The sequence below is a fragment of the Vombatus ursinus genome, unplaced genomic scaffold (genome assembly GCF_900497805.2).
Source record: "Vombatus ursinus unplaced genomic scaffold, bare-nosed wombat genome assembly UNPS02014778.1, whole genome shotgun sequence".
Taxonomy (NCBI): domain Eukaryota; kingdom Metazoa; phylum Chordata; class Mammalia; order Diprotodontia; family Vombatidae; genus Vombatus; species Vombatus ursinus.
Window position 1 is genome coordinate 53,347,376 of NW_020954556.1, and position 16,745 is coordinate 53,364,120.

The window sequence follows — 16,745 nt, forward strand, 5'->3', positions numbered from 1 at the left end:
GCGGTTGTCCGTGTTGTTTGGGGGCTGGCTTTATTTCCTTTCCCAGAGATTCTTTTAATCTAATTTAATAATTTAATATTGTGACCCTTCATGCCTCAGAATAATCCCCAGAATCTAGGCAGGGCAGTCCTCAAGGGTCTTAAGAAGGATTCTTGATTTGGAAGAGCCTGGTCTTCTCTCCTCTTTCCCCCAGGACCTAGTCAGTGTGGAGATACAAAAGGTGGCAAGCAACTTCAGCAAAATGCAAGAGTTTCTGAAAGACCAGGAGAAATCCCTGTTGCTCCAGATGGAAGAGCTCAACAGGGACATTGCCCATTGGAAGGAACAATTCACCACCCAGCTTTCCAACAAGGTGTCACACCTTAGTAACCTCATGGATGAACTGGAAGAGCAGCACCAGCATCCAGCACTGGAGCTGCCAGAGGTGAGGGGAGAGAAGGAGGCTTGCAGTGGCTCTGGTGGGGAGGCCTTTGGAAGCATGTGCAGGGAAAGAGACTCTAGATCTAGCATGTAAGGAGAAAGCTCCAAATGGGGAAAGAATTAGGAATAAAAGGATCTCCAGTAAGTCTTGCCTCTGGGTCTGGGCCTCCTGTCCCCTCTTCCTTTTCCCTCCTTTTGTCCATCATTGTTTTTCCATGACTCATAATCACTTTTAGTGCACATTTAACCTTCACTATAAGAGAAAGGAATTTCAGATGCAGACTACATACAACTGAGATTAGTCCATCAATTCCCATTTTTCAGTCAACTTAATTTATTTCAGCAAAGATTTATCAAATGTCTTCCACACACAGGGCACTGTATTAGACCACAAAGAAAAAAGATACATAAAACCCATAGAGTTTACTTTCTCCTGGGAGGGTTACAAGATGTGTACAGATAAGTTAATACAAATGATTTCAGGTGGGAGAATTTGCCAACAAGAGAGTCAGCATTCAGATTCCATCGAGGCTGCTTACTAGCTGTATGACTCTTGGCAAGACTCTTAACCTTTCTGTGCCTCAGTTTCCTCATTTGTAAAATGAGAAGGTTGGATTTGATGGTGTTCTTTTAGCTCTAAATCTATGATGCTATGAAGGGGGGTGGGGATGGGATCAGGAAAGACCTCTCCTAGAAGAGTGAAGAAGACTGACCTTAGAAGCCCCAAGTCACTAAGGCAGGAGATAAGATCAGGATTAAACAGAGGCACTTCAGGTATTTTATTCAGTTTTTCATCCATGACCTATTTGCCCCAGAGAAGGAAGATTTTTGTTCCTTTGGTCCTACTTCATTAATCTGAGTTTTGTTAAAGAATGGTGTTTCCCTCAAAGGTATCACTCATCCATTCAGCTAATGCCTCCATATCTATGTCCTGAGGTTCTCCTGTCTCCTACCATATTCTCTCTATGGTCTTGCACATAGGCAGCTCTCTCCCTTCAAGAATCTTGAATGTTTGTTTCATTCTTTGTCCCATTGATCTTTCTGTCTTGGGTTATTCCATCAGCTCTGAGCTCTGCATCTGTTCTGCAGACCAGGCACCTTGCATCTTCCATATTGCTCCCTTGATGTCTATTTTCAAATATTTCATCATCTAATCCCCCTTATGCTTTGCTACCTCCTGGACATCACATCCATAGCTGGCCCAGATGGATCCAGTGTACATTATTTTTTATATGGAACCAAAAAAAACCCCAAAAGTAATTAAGAACCTTTGTTTTATAGTTCTCCTTCCTGGGTTCTACATTCTAGCATAGACAATTCTTGTACTCCATTTGAGATGTCTCTCCTATACTCACAAGAATTCTTTAATACCAAGGTCCTTACTCAGTCATTTAATGGGTATTCTGTGTTCCCACAGCATTTTGCTTCCAGCTGAATCCCTGGATCCACCTTCTAGGGTTGAGGAGGTGGCATGATCTGTCCCAGGGGTGGGGCCTCAAGGCCACATGTGGCCTTCTAGGTCTTTAAGTGTGGCCTTTTGACTGAACTCAAATTGTGCAGAAGAAGCCCCTTAATAAAAGGATTTGTTCTGTAAAACTTGGACTCAGTCAAAAGGTCACACCCAAGGACCTGGAAGGCCATATGTGGCCTCAAGGCCTCAGGTTCCCCACCCTGGTCTGTCCTAAGACCTGATTCTATCTGGAAGAAAGACATTGGGATTTATTTCCTCTGACCCCCCCCCCCCACCCAGAAGGAAATAGAAGGGCCCATTTGGGCCCTATAGAGGGTTGGTGAGGGAAGGAACTAATCCTTTCCCTGGCCCCTATACCAAGCTACGGGACAGAATGACATCTAGGATTCAGGCCCCTTTGACTCCTTCCTCCCAATTCCCAAAAGGTTTTAAAGGTAGGGTACCCCTAGGTTGTCCTTGTGCACGAACATCAATCTCTCAAACTCAACATGTCCAAACAGAACATAGTGTCTTTCCCCTTTGCTTTTTTCCAACTTACCACTTCCTGTCAAGGGCATCACTATTTTCCCAGACCCTCAGATTCACAACCTGATGTCATCTTTGACTCCTCATTCCTACTCACCCCACATATTCTGTATGCCACCAAATCTTATCATTTCTTCCTGCATAGCATATTTCAGACATAGCACATGGCCACTGGCCTACTACTGTATTACATCATGCTTCTCCCCTGCACTCGTGCAATAGAACATTATAGTAACCATTCACCCTGTCTCAAGACGCTTCCAACTAGAGTTCATTCTCCACTCAGCGGCCAATATAATTTTCCTAAAGTACAAATCTGACCATGTCACCCCCTACTCAATAAACTCCAGTGAACTCCCTATTACCTTCAGGAACCAATATAAAGCTCTGTGTTTGGCCTTCACAACCTGGCCCTTTCCTACCTTTATCATCTTCTTGTACTTGATGACCCTCCATTTCCTCTGCGATATGGCCACAGTGGCCTACTTGCTTTCTGAATGCTCTTCCTCCTTACCTGTTAGTTATCTGGTCTTCCTTCAAGTCTCCACTTAATCTCACTTTCTGCAGGAAGCACTTCCAAATTCCCCGGCTGCCAGTGCTTTCCCTTCTAAGATTATCTTCCATCTACGTGTGTGTGTGTGTGTGTGTGTGTGTGTATAATACATAGTATGTATTTATATTTTGTCTCACCCATTAGAATGTGAGTTCCTTGAGGGTAGGAACTAGTTTTGTCTTTCTTTATACCCCCAGCACTTAATGCAATGCCTGACACATAGCAAATACAGAGTAAATGCTTGTTGACTGGTGTCAGCTGTTTTCTATCACTAAGCATGGGCAAGAGATACCATTCTATCACACTTCAGAAATAGCACAGTGGGTACATGAGATGGTGGGGTGTGGGTGGAAGGTGGGTCTCTGTTTCTCACAACAGATGTGGAGTTACCTTCTTCTTCCCTCTCTTTTCTAGGACATTGGAAACATATTACACAGGTAGGAGCCCCTTCCTTTGAACCATCTCCTCTATCCCTCATGCCAGCCATGAGTTGGAGGTCCTATTCTATACCAGTACTCTTTCACCTCATCACACAATGAATTCCCCATTCTTGGTGCCATAACTAGGACAGGACAACTGAGGCTTTGCCTCAGGATAGGGAATTTAGAGGATGCTTATGTTGTTGTGTTTGTCCTTCATTCTCAAAGAGGACCGTGACATCAGGGAGATGATGACATGACTTGCAATTGACTTTGTTTTGAGTGAGGGAAGGTGTGCAAGGTCTCCAGCCTCACTTTCTCCTCCGGGACCATCTGGGCCCAGTGGTCAGATATTCATCAGGACAAATGGAGGTAGCTCAAGATGCAGTGGGAGATCCTGGCCCTTTTAAACTAAGTTCTTTTTAGGCTCTCACTTTGAGTGAGGCAACGCTCATTCAGTGTATAGACCCCTTTAAGAAGTGATCCGAGGGATGGCTCCTTTAACAAAAAAAAAAAAAAAAAAAGGTCAAACTGGGAGGGGAAGACTCTCAGGGTTGCTGGCCAAAAGAGAAACAGTTATTATTTACATTCGCCCTCAGCCAGGAGTACTCAAAAAAAATAAGCATTAAGTGGTGCTTGGGCAGGGACCTATTGTCCCATGTATGAACTCCAGAGTGAATTGGGTTTAAGGCTTGGTCTTTGAGAGAGAAATCTAGCCAGTAAACCCCAAGTTAAGTTGACAGCTTTCAGCCATCAAAATTTACCTTTCTTTGGGCAGAACACCTTCAAGTAAGGGGAGGGGAGAGGAGAGGAGGAGCTGAGTTACCCAAGTGGAACCGGCCAGCTGGGTCCCCACTCAGGCACTTTCATTGGTTAGGAGTTTTCTGTCCCAGTTCATTCACTCCCTGGGGGAGGTTGCACTCTTCTTCCCGTGACTGATCTGCCACCAACCTTACCCTCTTCATCCCCTGCCCAGCTTTCCCCTTGGACTATGGAATTTCTATCAGGGTAGAAAACTCCCAAGGTGTACTTCCTCTTCCTCTGGTCTCATTCCTGGACCCTTCTTGGAGCTTATTTTCTCTTCTCCTTGGTTATCCCCCAGGAGACCACAAGTCCCCCTTAATTTTTACCCCAAGTAAAAAGAATCAATGAATGAAAGAGGGTTTTTCAGTGTTTACTATATGTCAAGCGACCATTAGCTTATGCCGCCAGTGCCTATTCTTAGATAGGTCATGGGAATCACTGAGCATTAGTCCCGAAATCTTATCTGTTCTAGGAGCTGGAGTGGTGGTGGTACCATGAAACTCCTCTTTTCCTGAGTCGGTTAGACCTAGTAAGAGGATAATGGTCAAACACAATCTCTTGTTGCTAAGAGGGAACAGGAAGGACTTTGCTTCCAAGGGTATAGACACAACCTTCAGTGACCATTTCCCCTTCCCCCATGCACATAACCTGAACCTCCATTACCTTGTGTCCCAACTTCCCTTGAACCACATATACCCTTTTTGGAACCCATTCAGAAACTTAGTAGAATATTAACCAAGGAAGAGAATATTTCTTTCACAGGGGAAGCATTGGCTTTTATTGTCCAGGAGGGGCAAAATAATTGATCTAGTATGGTGCCTAATGTAGGGCAGGAGACGCAAGGTTTTTTATTTGTTCCCACTCTTCTGTGGGACACAGGTTTTGGCTCCAGAGCTGTTCTAGCACCATCTGTTTTCCAGGGCTGAGATGCCAATGGCCACATACTCTAAGACTGTGCCCCCAGAGCTGAGAGACAGAATCCAGCACCTCTCTGGAAAGAGCTGGATCCTACAGAGGACTATGAGGCGATTCACAGGTCAGAAGGAGGACTGGAACAGTGTATGACCCAGGCCTGCAGAGTATGTGTGTGTCTGTGTGTGTCTGTGTGTGTGTGTGTGCATGCACATGACAGAGAAAGAGAGACAGAGAGAGAGAAGAAGAAGAAGGGAGAGAGAGAGGAAGAAGAAAAGAGGGAGAGGAAGAAGAAGGGGGAGACAGACAGAGGAAGAAGAAGAGAGAGAGACAGGAAGAAGGGAGAGAGAGAGGAAGAAGGAGGGACAGAAAGAGAGAAGAAGAAAAAGGAGGAGAGAGAGAGGATGAAGGAGGAGGAGAGGGAAGAGAGAACACAGGAGAGAGGCGTGTGTGCATATGTGTGTTGGGACACTAGATTATACTCGTGTGTGAGATTTTGATTGTGTGTAGATATGTCTACAACTTTCCAAGACTAGAAAGTAAAATCTAAATTGGTAGAGGAAAATTCTCACCAGGAGCTCCCCTCACTGGTAAAATCACAACTCTAGCCCCATTGCCTCTATCATCAAACACTCTCATCTCAACAGCTGAAAAAATTGAGCATCGTTCAGAAGGTTAAGTGACTTGCCCAAAGTCAGGCAGAGAATAAGCATCAGAGAAGCATTTGAATCCTGAGCCAATGGTTTTCCATTGTACTATATACGTACATATATAGATTTAGGTACACATGTACAAAATATAAATTATATATGTATGTATATATGTACATGTAGTTCCTCCCACATGGTACACATACAGATATGTATATATGTGTACATATACACATGTATATATGTATGAGATATATATATTTATATACCATGTATATATATAAATATATGTAGATACTACATATATGTGTGCATATATCTTCATGTTATAGTATGTATATACTGTATTCATATATATGCACACATTTATGGTACAGTAGAAGTAGCACTAGCTCTGGACTTAGAGGACCTGAGTTCAAATGCTACCTCTGATGCATATTCTCTGTGTGACCTTGGGCAAAGTCACTTAATCTCCTTAGGCTTCACTCAGTTTTCTCATCTGGAAGGTGAGGGAGCTTGATTAGATGGATTCAGGAGCCCTTCCTGCTGGAGATCTATGATTCTATGACTGCTAGTGCTTTCATTTCGTAATTGAGAGCTTCTGATTTAAACTTGAAAAAGTTTGCTCACCTCTGGGCAGAACTGACCTTGTAATTCCAGGGTGCTGTCACCAGGTGGCATCACCCCTAACACATGACCAAAATCACAATTTAAAGTTTAAGCCAAAGGGGTTTTGGAGCCAACCTCGGATTTCACTGGCAGAGGGAGCTCCAGATGAGGAACTGCCTCTACTAACATCAGAATGTGGCACAGGCAGAGCTTAAATCCAGGTCTACCTGACCCTGAGACCATCCACTATGCCATGATGATGTTAGCCTACAATCAAACTTAGGTAGGTTTGACTGAAAGAGACAAATAATCCTTTACTCATTTTTAGGTTAGCAATTTGAACTCATGATTGTAACTGTGTTTGTAAGGAATGTTGCATACATGGTGGCCTGTGACTGTGATTGTATGTGACTAGTTGTGTACGATTGATTACATGTGACTCTGTGATTTAGTGTGTGTGTGTGGGGGGGGGGGGTGTATTATAACCTAAGTCCAAAAACATGAGTGAGGAGAAATGTCTCCATAGAAAAGACAAGCTCATCATTTCTTTCTTTTTTCCTCCTAGAGTGTCTTCAGTCAGAACTGGAGAAAAGGAAAGGTGGGTAAATGACGATGTCTTTGGTCAAGAGACCAGACCTCCTGTATATTGCAATTCTAACATCAGAATCTATTTGTTCTGTCCTTGAGGGCTGACTGGGGAGAGAAATGAACAAGGAAGATGCTCTTCCTCTGGGGGGTCACGAACTCACGAATTGCCTAATTCCATGGCAGACTAGCTTCCACACATCTAACACCATTTTTTTTCTCCTTCCCACTCTTCCTAATTTCTCCTCCCCTTCTCCCCTTGCCCACCTCCTCCCACTCTTGCTGGTGGTTTCCCTACCTCTCTCTCTCTCTTCCACATCCTCTTTCCTCATCCTTTTCCCTTTCTCCTTATTTTCAAGTAGTGCTGCTGACTCTTAACCCAGACACAGCCAACTCTCATCTGTTTATCTCTCCGGATCAGAAGACCGTGTACTTCAGGGAAACCCCACAGAAGTTACCCTACAGCGCTGAGAGATTCGACTCCCATTTCTGTGTGCTGGCTCAGGAAGCTTTCAGCTCAGGGAAGCATTGCTGGGAGGTGTGTGTAGGAGCGGGCTCAGTGGAAGGCTGGGCTGTTGGGGTCTCCAGGGCCTCTGGGAGAAGGAAGGGGGAAATCGGATTTGTCCCCTCAAGAGGGATCTGGGCTATCCAGATGCTGAAGGGGCATTATGAAGCGCTTACAACCCCAGAGACTCCACTGACTCTAAGCAGGCCCCTTAAGAGGCTGGAAGTCTCTCTGGATTATGAAGGGGGAAGCCTAACCTTTTCAGATGCTGAGACAGGAATTCTCATCTTTACTTTTTCAGAGGATTTCTGTGAGGAGGTCCTCCCCTTCTTTTGGCTCTGGGGCCAAGGGGCCCAACTCACTGTGAATCCCTGAATTCCAGGGAATCCTTTTTCCCCTTGGGCCTCAGTTTCCTCATCTTTGAAATGAGGAATATGTGTGCAGGAGGGCAGAGACTGACCTTTTCTTATCTTTCCAGTCTAAGCCTGCCCAGACCTGTAAACTGTACCTATTAAATGCCGTTGTTACTGATTTTATTAGATCAATAAACCAGAAGAATTTCCTCTACATAACTCCTAGTCATCCTGAATGCTTCATTCCTCCATCTTTTCTGATATTATTCACTTTCACTTGCCATTTAACATGCCCATTCTTGGAGTATTATGCTGTAATAAATGACAAGCAGGATGATTTCAGAAAAACTTGGAAAGACTTAAATGAATTGATGCACAGTGAAGTGAACAGAACCAGGAGAACATTGTACACAGTAACAACAATATTGTATGATTAAGAACTGTGAATGACTTACCTATTCTCATCAATACAATAATCCAAGACAATCCCAGAGAAATAATGATGAAGCATTGATGGATTGAATACAGACTGAAACATACTGTTTTTCACCTTCTTTCATTTTTTTCTTTTATTAGAATCTTCTTGTACAAAATGACTAATATGGAAATGTTTCACATAATTACACATGTATAACCCTATATCTGTTTACCATCTCAGGGAGGGGAGAGGAAGGGAAGGAGGGACAGAATTTGGAACTCAAAACTTTAAATAAAAATGTTAAAAAAAATTTTAAAAAAATGCCCATTCTTCACCATTTTACATGCTCCCCATTCTCTCCACATGTGTATATCCTTTTTTTCCTCTTGTTATTCTCTCACATACACAAAGACCTCATTCTCCTGTTTTGTATACCTTTCATCTCGCCCCCATTTCTCATCTTGGACTGGGAACTTGGTGGTTATCACTTAAGATTTTTAATGGGGGGCAAGGGTGAGAAAAACATCATTAAATCCCAGGGATTTTGAACTGGAAAAACCTTAAAAGTCATCTACAATGGGAATTCTTAACTTTTTTTGTCTCATGTACCCTTTTGGCAGCCTGGTGAAGCCCATGGACCCCTTCTCAAAACAATGTTTTTAAATACCCAAAATAAGATACAAAGGATTATGAAGTTATATTGAAATAAAGATTTAATTGTTTCCCTGTGCAAGTTCAGACTCCCTGAAATTTATCCACAGACCCCAGGTTAAGCACACTTAATTCTAGGCTAACCCATCATGTTACAGATGGGGAAACTGAGACTTAAAGAGTCTGTGCCTTATCCAAGGGGCAGAGCCAGCATTCACACCTACATTTTCTGATTACAAATAAAGGCTTCTTTCCACTAAAACAAGGTGTTAAGATACACAATAATTTTGGGGAAGGAAATGAACACCCAGACAGGATCTTTGGGGACTGACCTTTGATCTGGTAGATAATAAAGCAAGTGGCAGAAAGCAAGGGTAAAGGAGAAACTGAGTGTTCAACATCTTCAGGGTGTGTGTGAGTGTGTGTCCGAATTTCCCTCTGATTTTGGGAGAGCCAGGCTCCCTGGTTCCTGTTTCTTGAATTTCAGGAAGAGTAATGGTTGCTGCAAAGGCTTATTCCTTTTCTAGGAACTGAAATGGAGGAGAGAGATGGATTGATGACGATTCCTTTGGACTGAAAAGCCTTTGTTTCTCCTGTGGTTTTTTTTTTTTGGACACTTCCTCTAGTTCTCAGGCGGGGAGGGGCCTAGTCAATCCACTGTGGCCCTGGGTTTTAATTTCCCAGCTCTGGGAGGAGAGTGGGGAGTAGAAGTTCTTGGCTGCTAGCTTTTTCATTTCCCTGGACACTCCTTCACATGATCTAAGTGTCTGGACCTGGAAGCAGTCCACAGCTTGAGTGATCTAAGCCTGCGGCCCAGAGAGAGCTCCCCAGGAATTTGGCTTCAACACCCTGCTTCCAGACTCCATGCTGTGCAGTTAGCTGGTGTCATGGGGCAGCATCATGGACTGTGGGTCCATCTTGGATTCTATTACCACCTGGTGAGCAAATGTGCACATAACATCTTTGCCATCTATGAGCCAAGCCAGCATGGAAGGATTATAGGGTCAGATCTAGAACTGGAAGAGATCTTAGAACCTTAGAGGTCATCTAGTCCGACTCTCATATTTTACGCAGGGAAAAACAAGCCTAGAAAGGGTCACTTGTCAAAGGTTCCAGGATAAACCTACGAATTACGAAGCAGGGAAGGAAAATTAATCTACTCTAATGATAAGAGGTGCTGAAGGATGAGCCAATAAATAGGAAACGAAGCAGGAGAAGGGATACTATAATTTGTAATCATTAGTATTGGTGATTGAGGATAATAGTTGCCCCCTGACTAGCTCTGAGGTTCAGAGGCAGGAGACAAATCCCTAGCCACTGGGAGCGTGGTCTTTAATTGGCTCTGTTAGTTGTGGTACCTATAACTATCTATAAATAACTCCTAGCTCCCTATACAGCCCTGGGTGCTTTCTTCCCACTAGCTCTAAAGCTCCAGAGAAGTTTATTGCTATCCCCCCACCCACCCAATGGGAAGTTTTTGTCTTTTCTCAAGCATTTTCAAGTTTCCCCTCTCTGGTCTTGTCCTCTTTAGCTCTGTCCCTTCCCAGACCCCTGTTCTTCCTGGAAGTTAATACAGTGCCTTGAACAATTAGGCACACACTTAACATATGTTTGATAGATTAAAATGTGCTCAAGTCTTTCCTGTTTGGTAAAACAAAACAAAATAAAAAAACACAACAAAAAATCTAAGCCCCAAACCCCTTTTCTTTTGAAGGCTATTCTATTTCTTTATTTTCATTGCTGAACTTCCTGAAAGAGGTGTTTATGCCTTTCCACATTACTATTCCCTCACTCCTAAACCACTGGCAGTCTGGATTCTATCCTTATCATGTTAATGCAAATCTCCCCTAAAAGATCAACTTAAGCTGATTGCCAAATCCAAACTGTCTTCTCTCTGTCCTCTTTCTCTTTGATTTTAGTTATATTTGTTACCCTAACTATCTCCATCTTATAATTCTCCCCAACTTGAATTTCTTCTTTTTTATCTCACTACATTATCTTGGTTCTTCAACCTTTCTCCTTTTCTGTCCCTTTTATTCAGTTCTTCCTCTTTCTTCCCTTTAACTATCACTGTTCCTCAAGATTTAGTTCTTGACACATTGCTTTTCTCCATATATGCCCTTGAATTTGAAGATCTCATTCACTCATAGATGACTTCAGCTGTCTTCTCTATACAAGTGGACACCTGTAGTTCTGACCTCCCTTTTGAATCCCAGGACTGTTTCTGTAGCTGAAGATCTTGCCACCTCAAACTCAGCATGTCTAAAACTGAACCCAACATCTTCATTTCAAAACTAGCTCTCCATTCTCACTTCCTTTTTTTTTTACACTTGTACTCACATCTTTGTTTTTATGTCACCTTCATTTCGGAAAATATTTCTCTCCCTCCTCTATCTAATTAGCCATCTTTTATAAAAGGAGAAAAAAGAAAGAAAAAAGCATCTCAGTAAAACTAGCCAGCCCATCAACCCATCTGATGGAATATACAATATTACATACTTATTATCCTTCACCTTTTCAAAGAAGGAAGGGAGATTCATTTTCTCATCTCTTCTCTGGGACTCCCTATTTCTTTACAAGGTAACATCATTTTCTCAAAGCACTCAGGTTGGAAATTCCTTGGATGTTTTCCTCCTTATCTCCCAAAGCATATAATTGACCTTTCACTAGCCCTGTCTGTTTATTTTCCTTCTACCATATCTTTTGTATCTATTACTTTCTTTTTATGTCTCCTCCCCTGAGGTCTTCCTTGACTACTTGGAAGTGATCTTTTCCTCTTTGAATCTCTGCTTGCCCTTGTATACTCCACTCATTTGGCTCATATTCTCCCTTATCATATCCCCCTTTGAACTGTTATTTTTTATATTATTGGATACTTTTTCTCCCTAACCAGATTATAAACTCTGATGCAACTGACCCAAATGTTTCTTGTAGGGACAGCTAGGTGGTGCAGTGGATAGAGCTCTGTCCTTGGAGTCAGGAGAACCTGAGTTCAAATCCGGCCTCAGAAACTTGCCATTTACTAGTTGTGTGACCCTGGGCAAGTCACTTAACCCCGATTGCCTCACCAAAAACAAAATACAAAAAACAAACAAATGTTTCTCGTAATTACCTTGTATCCAAGGATGTGCTGGTAAATGTTTAACAACTGACTCCCCTTCCTCCTCTTCCCCCTGCCCCTGCCCCCACAAAAGTACACACCACATGCTTTGGAGTTAAATCTGCATTATTGACAGTTTCTATATTACTTTCTTAAATCTAGGCAATCAACAAAACCATAAATCAAGCCCTGATTTATAGCATTTTTCAATATCTGAAACACAAATGCTCACACTGAAAATCTAGTAGTTGTGAGCCTGCCTTTGGCATATTCCTACCTGTATGCCTCAGATTTAAATACAAAGAAATATCAAGGAGCTCTAGAGTCAAAGGATCTAGGTTCAAATTTCAGCTTTGCTACATACTTATTACCTTAAGCAAGTCCCATAATCTCTCTGGGCCTATTCCCTTTTCTATAACATAAGTGGGTTGCCCTAGATGATTTCTGAGGTTCTTTTTAGCTCTAAACTTTACAATCCATGATTTATTCCCATATAATATAAGTAGGTAGATTAAAAGGTAATGACATTAAAAAAACATTAAGGAAAGAAGATCATTAATATAAAGTACTATGTAATCAGTTGCTGATGAAAGTAGGATGGAAAAAGTTCCAGAAGAAAATGGCATGGGGGAGTAGGGTAGGTCCAGGAAGCCAACAACCAAGGATTAGACATATCTGCTCAACCCTGCCTGCCTCCCATCTTCCCCCTATGGTGCACAAGTTTCTTCCTGCAAGTCTCAAAAAACTTCAAAAAATGACCAAACTGGTGAATTTTGGGACAGAGTGTATTCAGCCATTTCCAGGGTCTGATGTCTCTATGGCAACACTCTTTGGGTAGAAGCCAGGTGGCTTCCAGTCTCACCTCAGGTGCCTGCTTTCTTGGGTAAGCTCTTCCTTGATTCCTCAGGAGTTAGTGATCTCTTCCTCAAAGGACCATGTATCTTACCTGTCCTTTCACATGTTGCATTTCCTGCCTAGAATGTAAATCCCTTGAGGGTAATTAGTGAAGGAATAAATGATAAGTACTTAAAATGTGCAAAGAACTACAGTAAGTCCTGGGGATACAAATAGAAAAGTGAGACAGTCTGTTCTCCATGAGTCCACATTTTAAAGGGGAGACAAAATGTGGGTAACTGTGCTCCATTTTTGTCTCTGTACAGTGCTTGGCACCAAACAGTTGCATAATAAGTGTTTGTTGGGTCAAGTGCCACTCCCTTGGAGCCTCAACACCTGCAGAGGGAATCAAGAGCAAGGGAAACATGTTCTGGGGAACATGACTTTATTTTTTTGTTGAATATTTTGATATCTGTATTTCAACGTAATTATATTAAAATATATATTTTGTTTCCTTTGTAATTCTATGTAATATAGTTTATATATTTGCAAACATTATTTTGAGAAAGAGTTCATGGTCTTTACCAAATTTTACCTTAAGGACTCCATGGTAAAAAAAAAAAAAAAAAAGCTTAAGAACCTTTGATAGAGACAGATGTCCATTATGCTCATTCTCAGACATATGGTAGATACATGTTCTTGATAGTAATAAAAATAAGATAATATAGAAGGTAATCTTTCTTTCACTGTGCTTCATTCAATTTATTCTCGGTTCAGTAATTACTATCTGAGTCTCTCTCTCTCTCTCTCTCTCGTTTATTTTGTTCCTAAAATGTAGTAAAAACCCGACATGAGAGGATTCTTTGTCAGGCTGCTTCTGCCTGGAAAGAATTTCCTTTGTATGTGTTTGATAGGGATATAGAAAACTTCAAGGTCCCTGGGCTTAGGGCTTTTTTATTATAAGCAGTTGTTAGGAGATTAGATGACTGTATATGCAGACTTAGCCCTTTTGGTGCCAGGGCTAGCTGTCTCCTGTTGACCTTGATAATCTGAACTGACTGGAAACTGATGAATTTCTCAGCCCTCAGGGACTGTAGGAACTTTGACTAAACTATGGCTGGCCTCCCTTCTGCTGATAGTCAAGATTCTAATTATGAACACAAGAACTAAATCTAATATTTGATCCTTCTCTCTATGCTGAATACTAGTTCCACATCAGTGTGTGTCAGGCATTGTGCTGACCTTTGGGGTTACAAAGAAAGGCAAAAATATGAGGAGCTCCAGGTCTGAAAGGGGAGGCAACATGTACCTATATGGGCACATGCAAGACTTATGCATATAAATGGAAGTTAATCTTGGAGAGAAGGCACAAGCAGCAGGGGAGGCCAGGAAGGACCTCCTGCAGAAGGTGGGATTTAAGCTGAATCTTGAAGACTGGAAACTAAGATGTAGATGGGAGAAATTCTGGGTGTGACAAAGAGATGGGAGATGGAATTCTATACGGGAAGAACAAGTAGGCCATTGTTAATGGATCATAGAGTTCATAAAGGGGGGTAAAGTGTAAGAAGACTGGAAAGGTAGGAAGGATCCAAGTTATAAAATGCTTTAAATATTAAATAGAAGGTTTGTAGTTGATTCTGGGCATAATTGGAAAACACTAGAGTTTATTGAGTAGAAGGGTGACATGGGCATGCCTGTCCTTTAGAACCTCACCCACTGGCCCCTAGACATCTCTACTACAAGCATTCAAACCCAGCAAGTTCAGAATGGAGCTCATTATCCTTCCTCCAAAGGCTTCTTTCCTCCTGACTTTCCTGGTCTTTTGAAGGGCTTCATCATCTTTCCAGTCATGTAAGTTCACAAGAAATCATTCCATCACAGAAGCTATAATCCTCAATTCTTCAATATTCTTTAGAATAGTCAATCCATTGTTGGTTTTTTTTTCTTAACATCTCTTGAATGCATCTGTTTCTTTATCATCATTTCTGGCCAGAATTGTGGCAATAACCTTGGAATTGATTTTCCTGCCCTGTCTCTCCTCTTTCCAATCCATCGCGCACACAGCTGCTAAATCTATTTTCCCAAAGTTTGGACCATGTCATTCCTCTGCTCAAGAAACTTCAGTGTCTTTTAGTCAACTGCAGGATAAAACTTAAACTTTCTCTCCTTGTTATTTGGATCCCTTAAAACACTCACTCCAGCCTATCTTTCCAGATATTCACATTACTCTTCTTGTACACTCTACTCCAAGTGGATAGAAGAGCACTGGACCCAAAGTCCTCTTCTGGGTGATTGATTACCTTTCACTGAGTCCTGCATATCTTCTATGTTCCCAGTTACTTGCAGATTGACTCACCTATTAGAACGACAGCTTCTTGAGTATTAGGACCTGGCTTGTGCCTTTTTTTTTTTTTTTGTAGCCCTAGGGCTTAGCACAATGCCTGATACTTCCTAAATGCTTAATAAATGTTTCTGGCCTTATCCCTTTGTTGTATTGAACTGAATTGAAATATAGATGAGTATTTTAGTACTTGCTTAATGGGCAGTTTTGTAGTGGAGGTAGTTTTATAAGGGAATAGGTACTTGTGATAGGAGTCTGTTTTTTAAGAGCTAGAAGGACCTTAGAGATCATAAAATCCAGCTCTTTTGGTTTATAGTTAAATAAAGTTTAGCCCAGAGAAGGAAATTATGCTCTCAAAGGTCCACAGTAGTTTGTAGCTATAGAGCCAGTGTTAAAACAGTGATCTCTTATATCTCAGGCCACTGCCATTTCCACTCTGTCCCAATTCTCATCCAAGGTTTCTCTAAGGACGATTGGGACGGGAAGTTTCTGAGTAACTAGGATTGATAGCCACGTTGAATGCAAAGATATTCCTGCATTAAAGAAAGCTGAGACCATCAGCCCCAAATAGTATTCTACAGGAATGATAGTATTGCTTCTGGGGTCAGAACACAGATTAAAACCTCAGTATCTACCTCATGCTTCTGAGTGTTAGACTTTGTGTCAGAAAGACCTGAGTTTGAATCTTGCCTCAGATATTTATGATCTGTATGACCCTGTGCAAGTCACTTAACAACCTCTCTTAAGGTCCAGTCTAGTCATCTGTAAAATGAGGATGATAATAATAGCACCTGTCTCAAAGGGTTGTCGTAAGGACCAAATAAGTTAACATATGTAGAGTGTTTGCAAACCTTAAAGGGCTGAAGAAATTCTATTATTACTAACTATCATGGACAAATGTCTTAATCTTTCAGGTTTCTCATCTGTAAAATGAGGGAGTTGGAGTATGTGACCTTTGAGGTCCGTTCCATGATATTGTGAGACTTATCACTCTCAATCATCCTGTAAAATGTGATTGACAACCCTCAGGACCAGTGTTAAGGGTGAAATGACTTTGGAAGCAGTCAGTCGACCAAACAGAATTTATTCAGTGCTTATTCTGGCAGTCAGTCAGTGACCATTTATTAAGCACCTAGTATGTGCTAGGCACTGCGCTATGTGCCACCTCCGACACATACTGACTGTGCAACCCTGGTCAAGTCACTTCAACTCTTGATACTTCTAATTAATTCTCCCAGACTATAAAGGGCAGAAATGGTGCTGACCTGCATTGGTAAATCAAGTGCCCTTAATTTCTAGTCCCTGATATCGATGAAATCAGCCTCAGTTTCCCCATCTATGAAATGGACATTGCCAAGGAGATCATGAGGAATTTAAATCTTTGTCACTAAAGAAAGTGATTTTGTTAGAGTAAATATGCTTCCTCCCATCTCTACCCCAGATTTCAGCCTCCTAGGGAATTGCTATTTGGAAGGATTTCAATTTCAGTTGTAAACATTCTGATTTATATTTGCATGACTACAGATAGCTCATTTTATCTCAATGACTAGCCATTGATCTTCTCTGAATTCATGACTCAAGATCAATGACAATGC

The 16,745-nt window shown here is 41.8% G+C and overlaps 1 protein-coding gene across 4 annotated transcripts in view; it reads left to right on the forward strand.

Annotated features, from left to right (window-relative positions):
* LOC114045504 (E3 ubiquitin-protein ligase TRIM7-like) overlaps positions 1 to 8,025 on the forward strand; it is a 72,715-nt gene extending 64,690 nt beyond the window's left edge. For 3 of the 4 annotated variants that reach the window (XM_027865549.1, XM_027865547.1, XM_027865546.1), the window contains 5 exons: positions 194 to 424; positions 3,384 to 3,406; positions 5,113 to 5,228; positions 6,929 to 6,961; positions 7,308 to 8,025. In XM_027865549.1, the coding sequence (XP_027721350.1) occupies positions 194 to 424; positions 3,384 to 3,406; positions 5,113 to 5,228; positions 6,929 to 6,961; positions 7,308 to 7,828 (924 nt within the window). In that variant the 3' untranslated portion in view covers positions 7,829 to 8,025. The remainder of the gene's footprint in view (positions 1 to 193; positions 425 to 3,383; positions 3,407 to 5,112; positions 5,229 to 6,928; positions 6,962 to 7,307) is intronic. The other variant, XM_027865550.1, reaches the window with a different exon arrangement.
* The last annotated feature ends 8,720 nt before the right edge of the window (positions 8,026 to 16,745 follow it).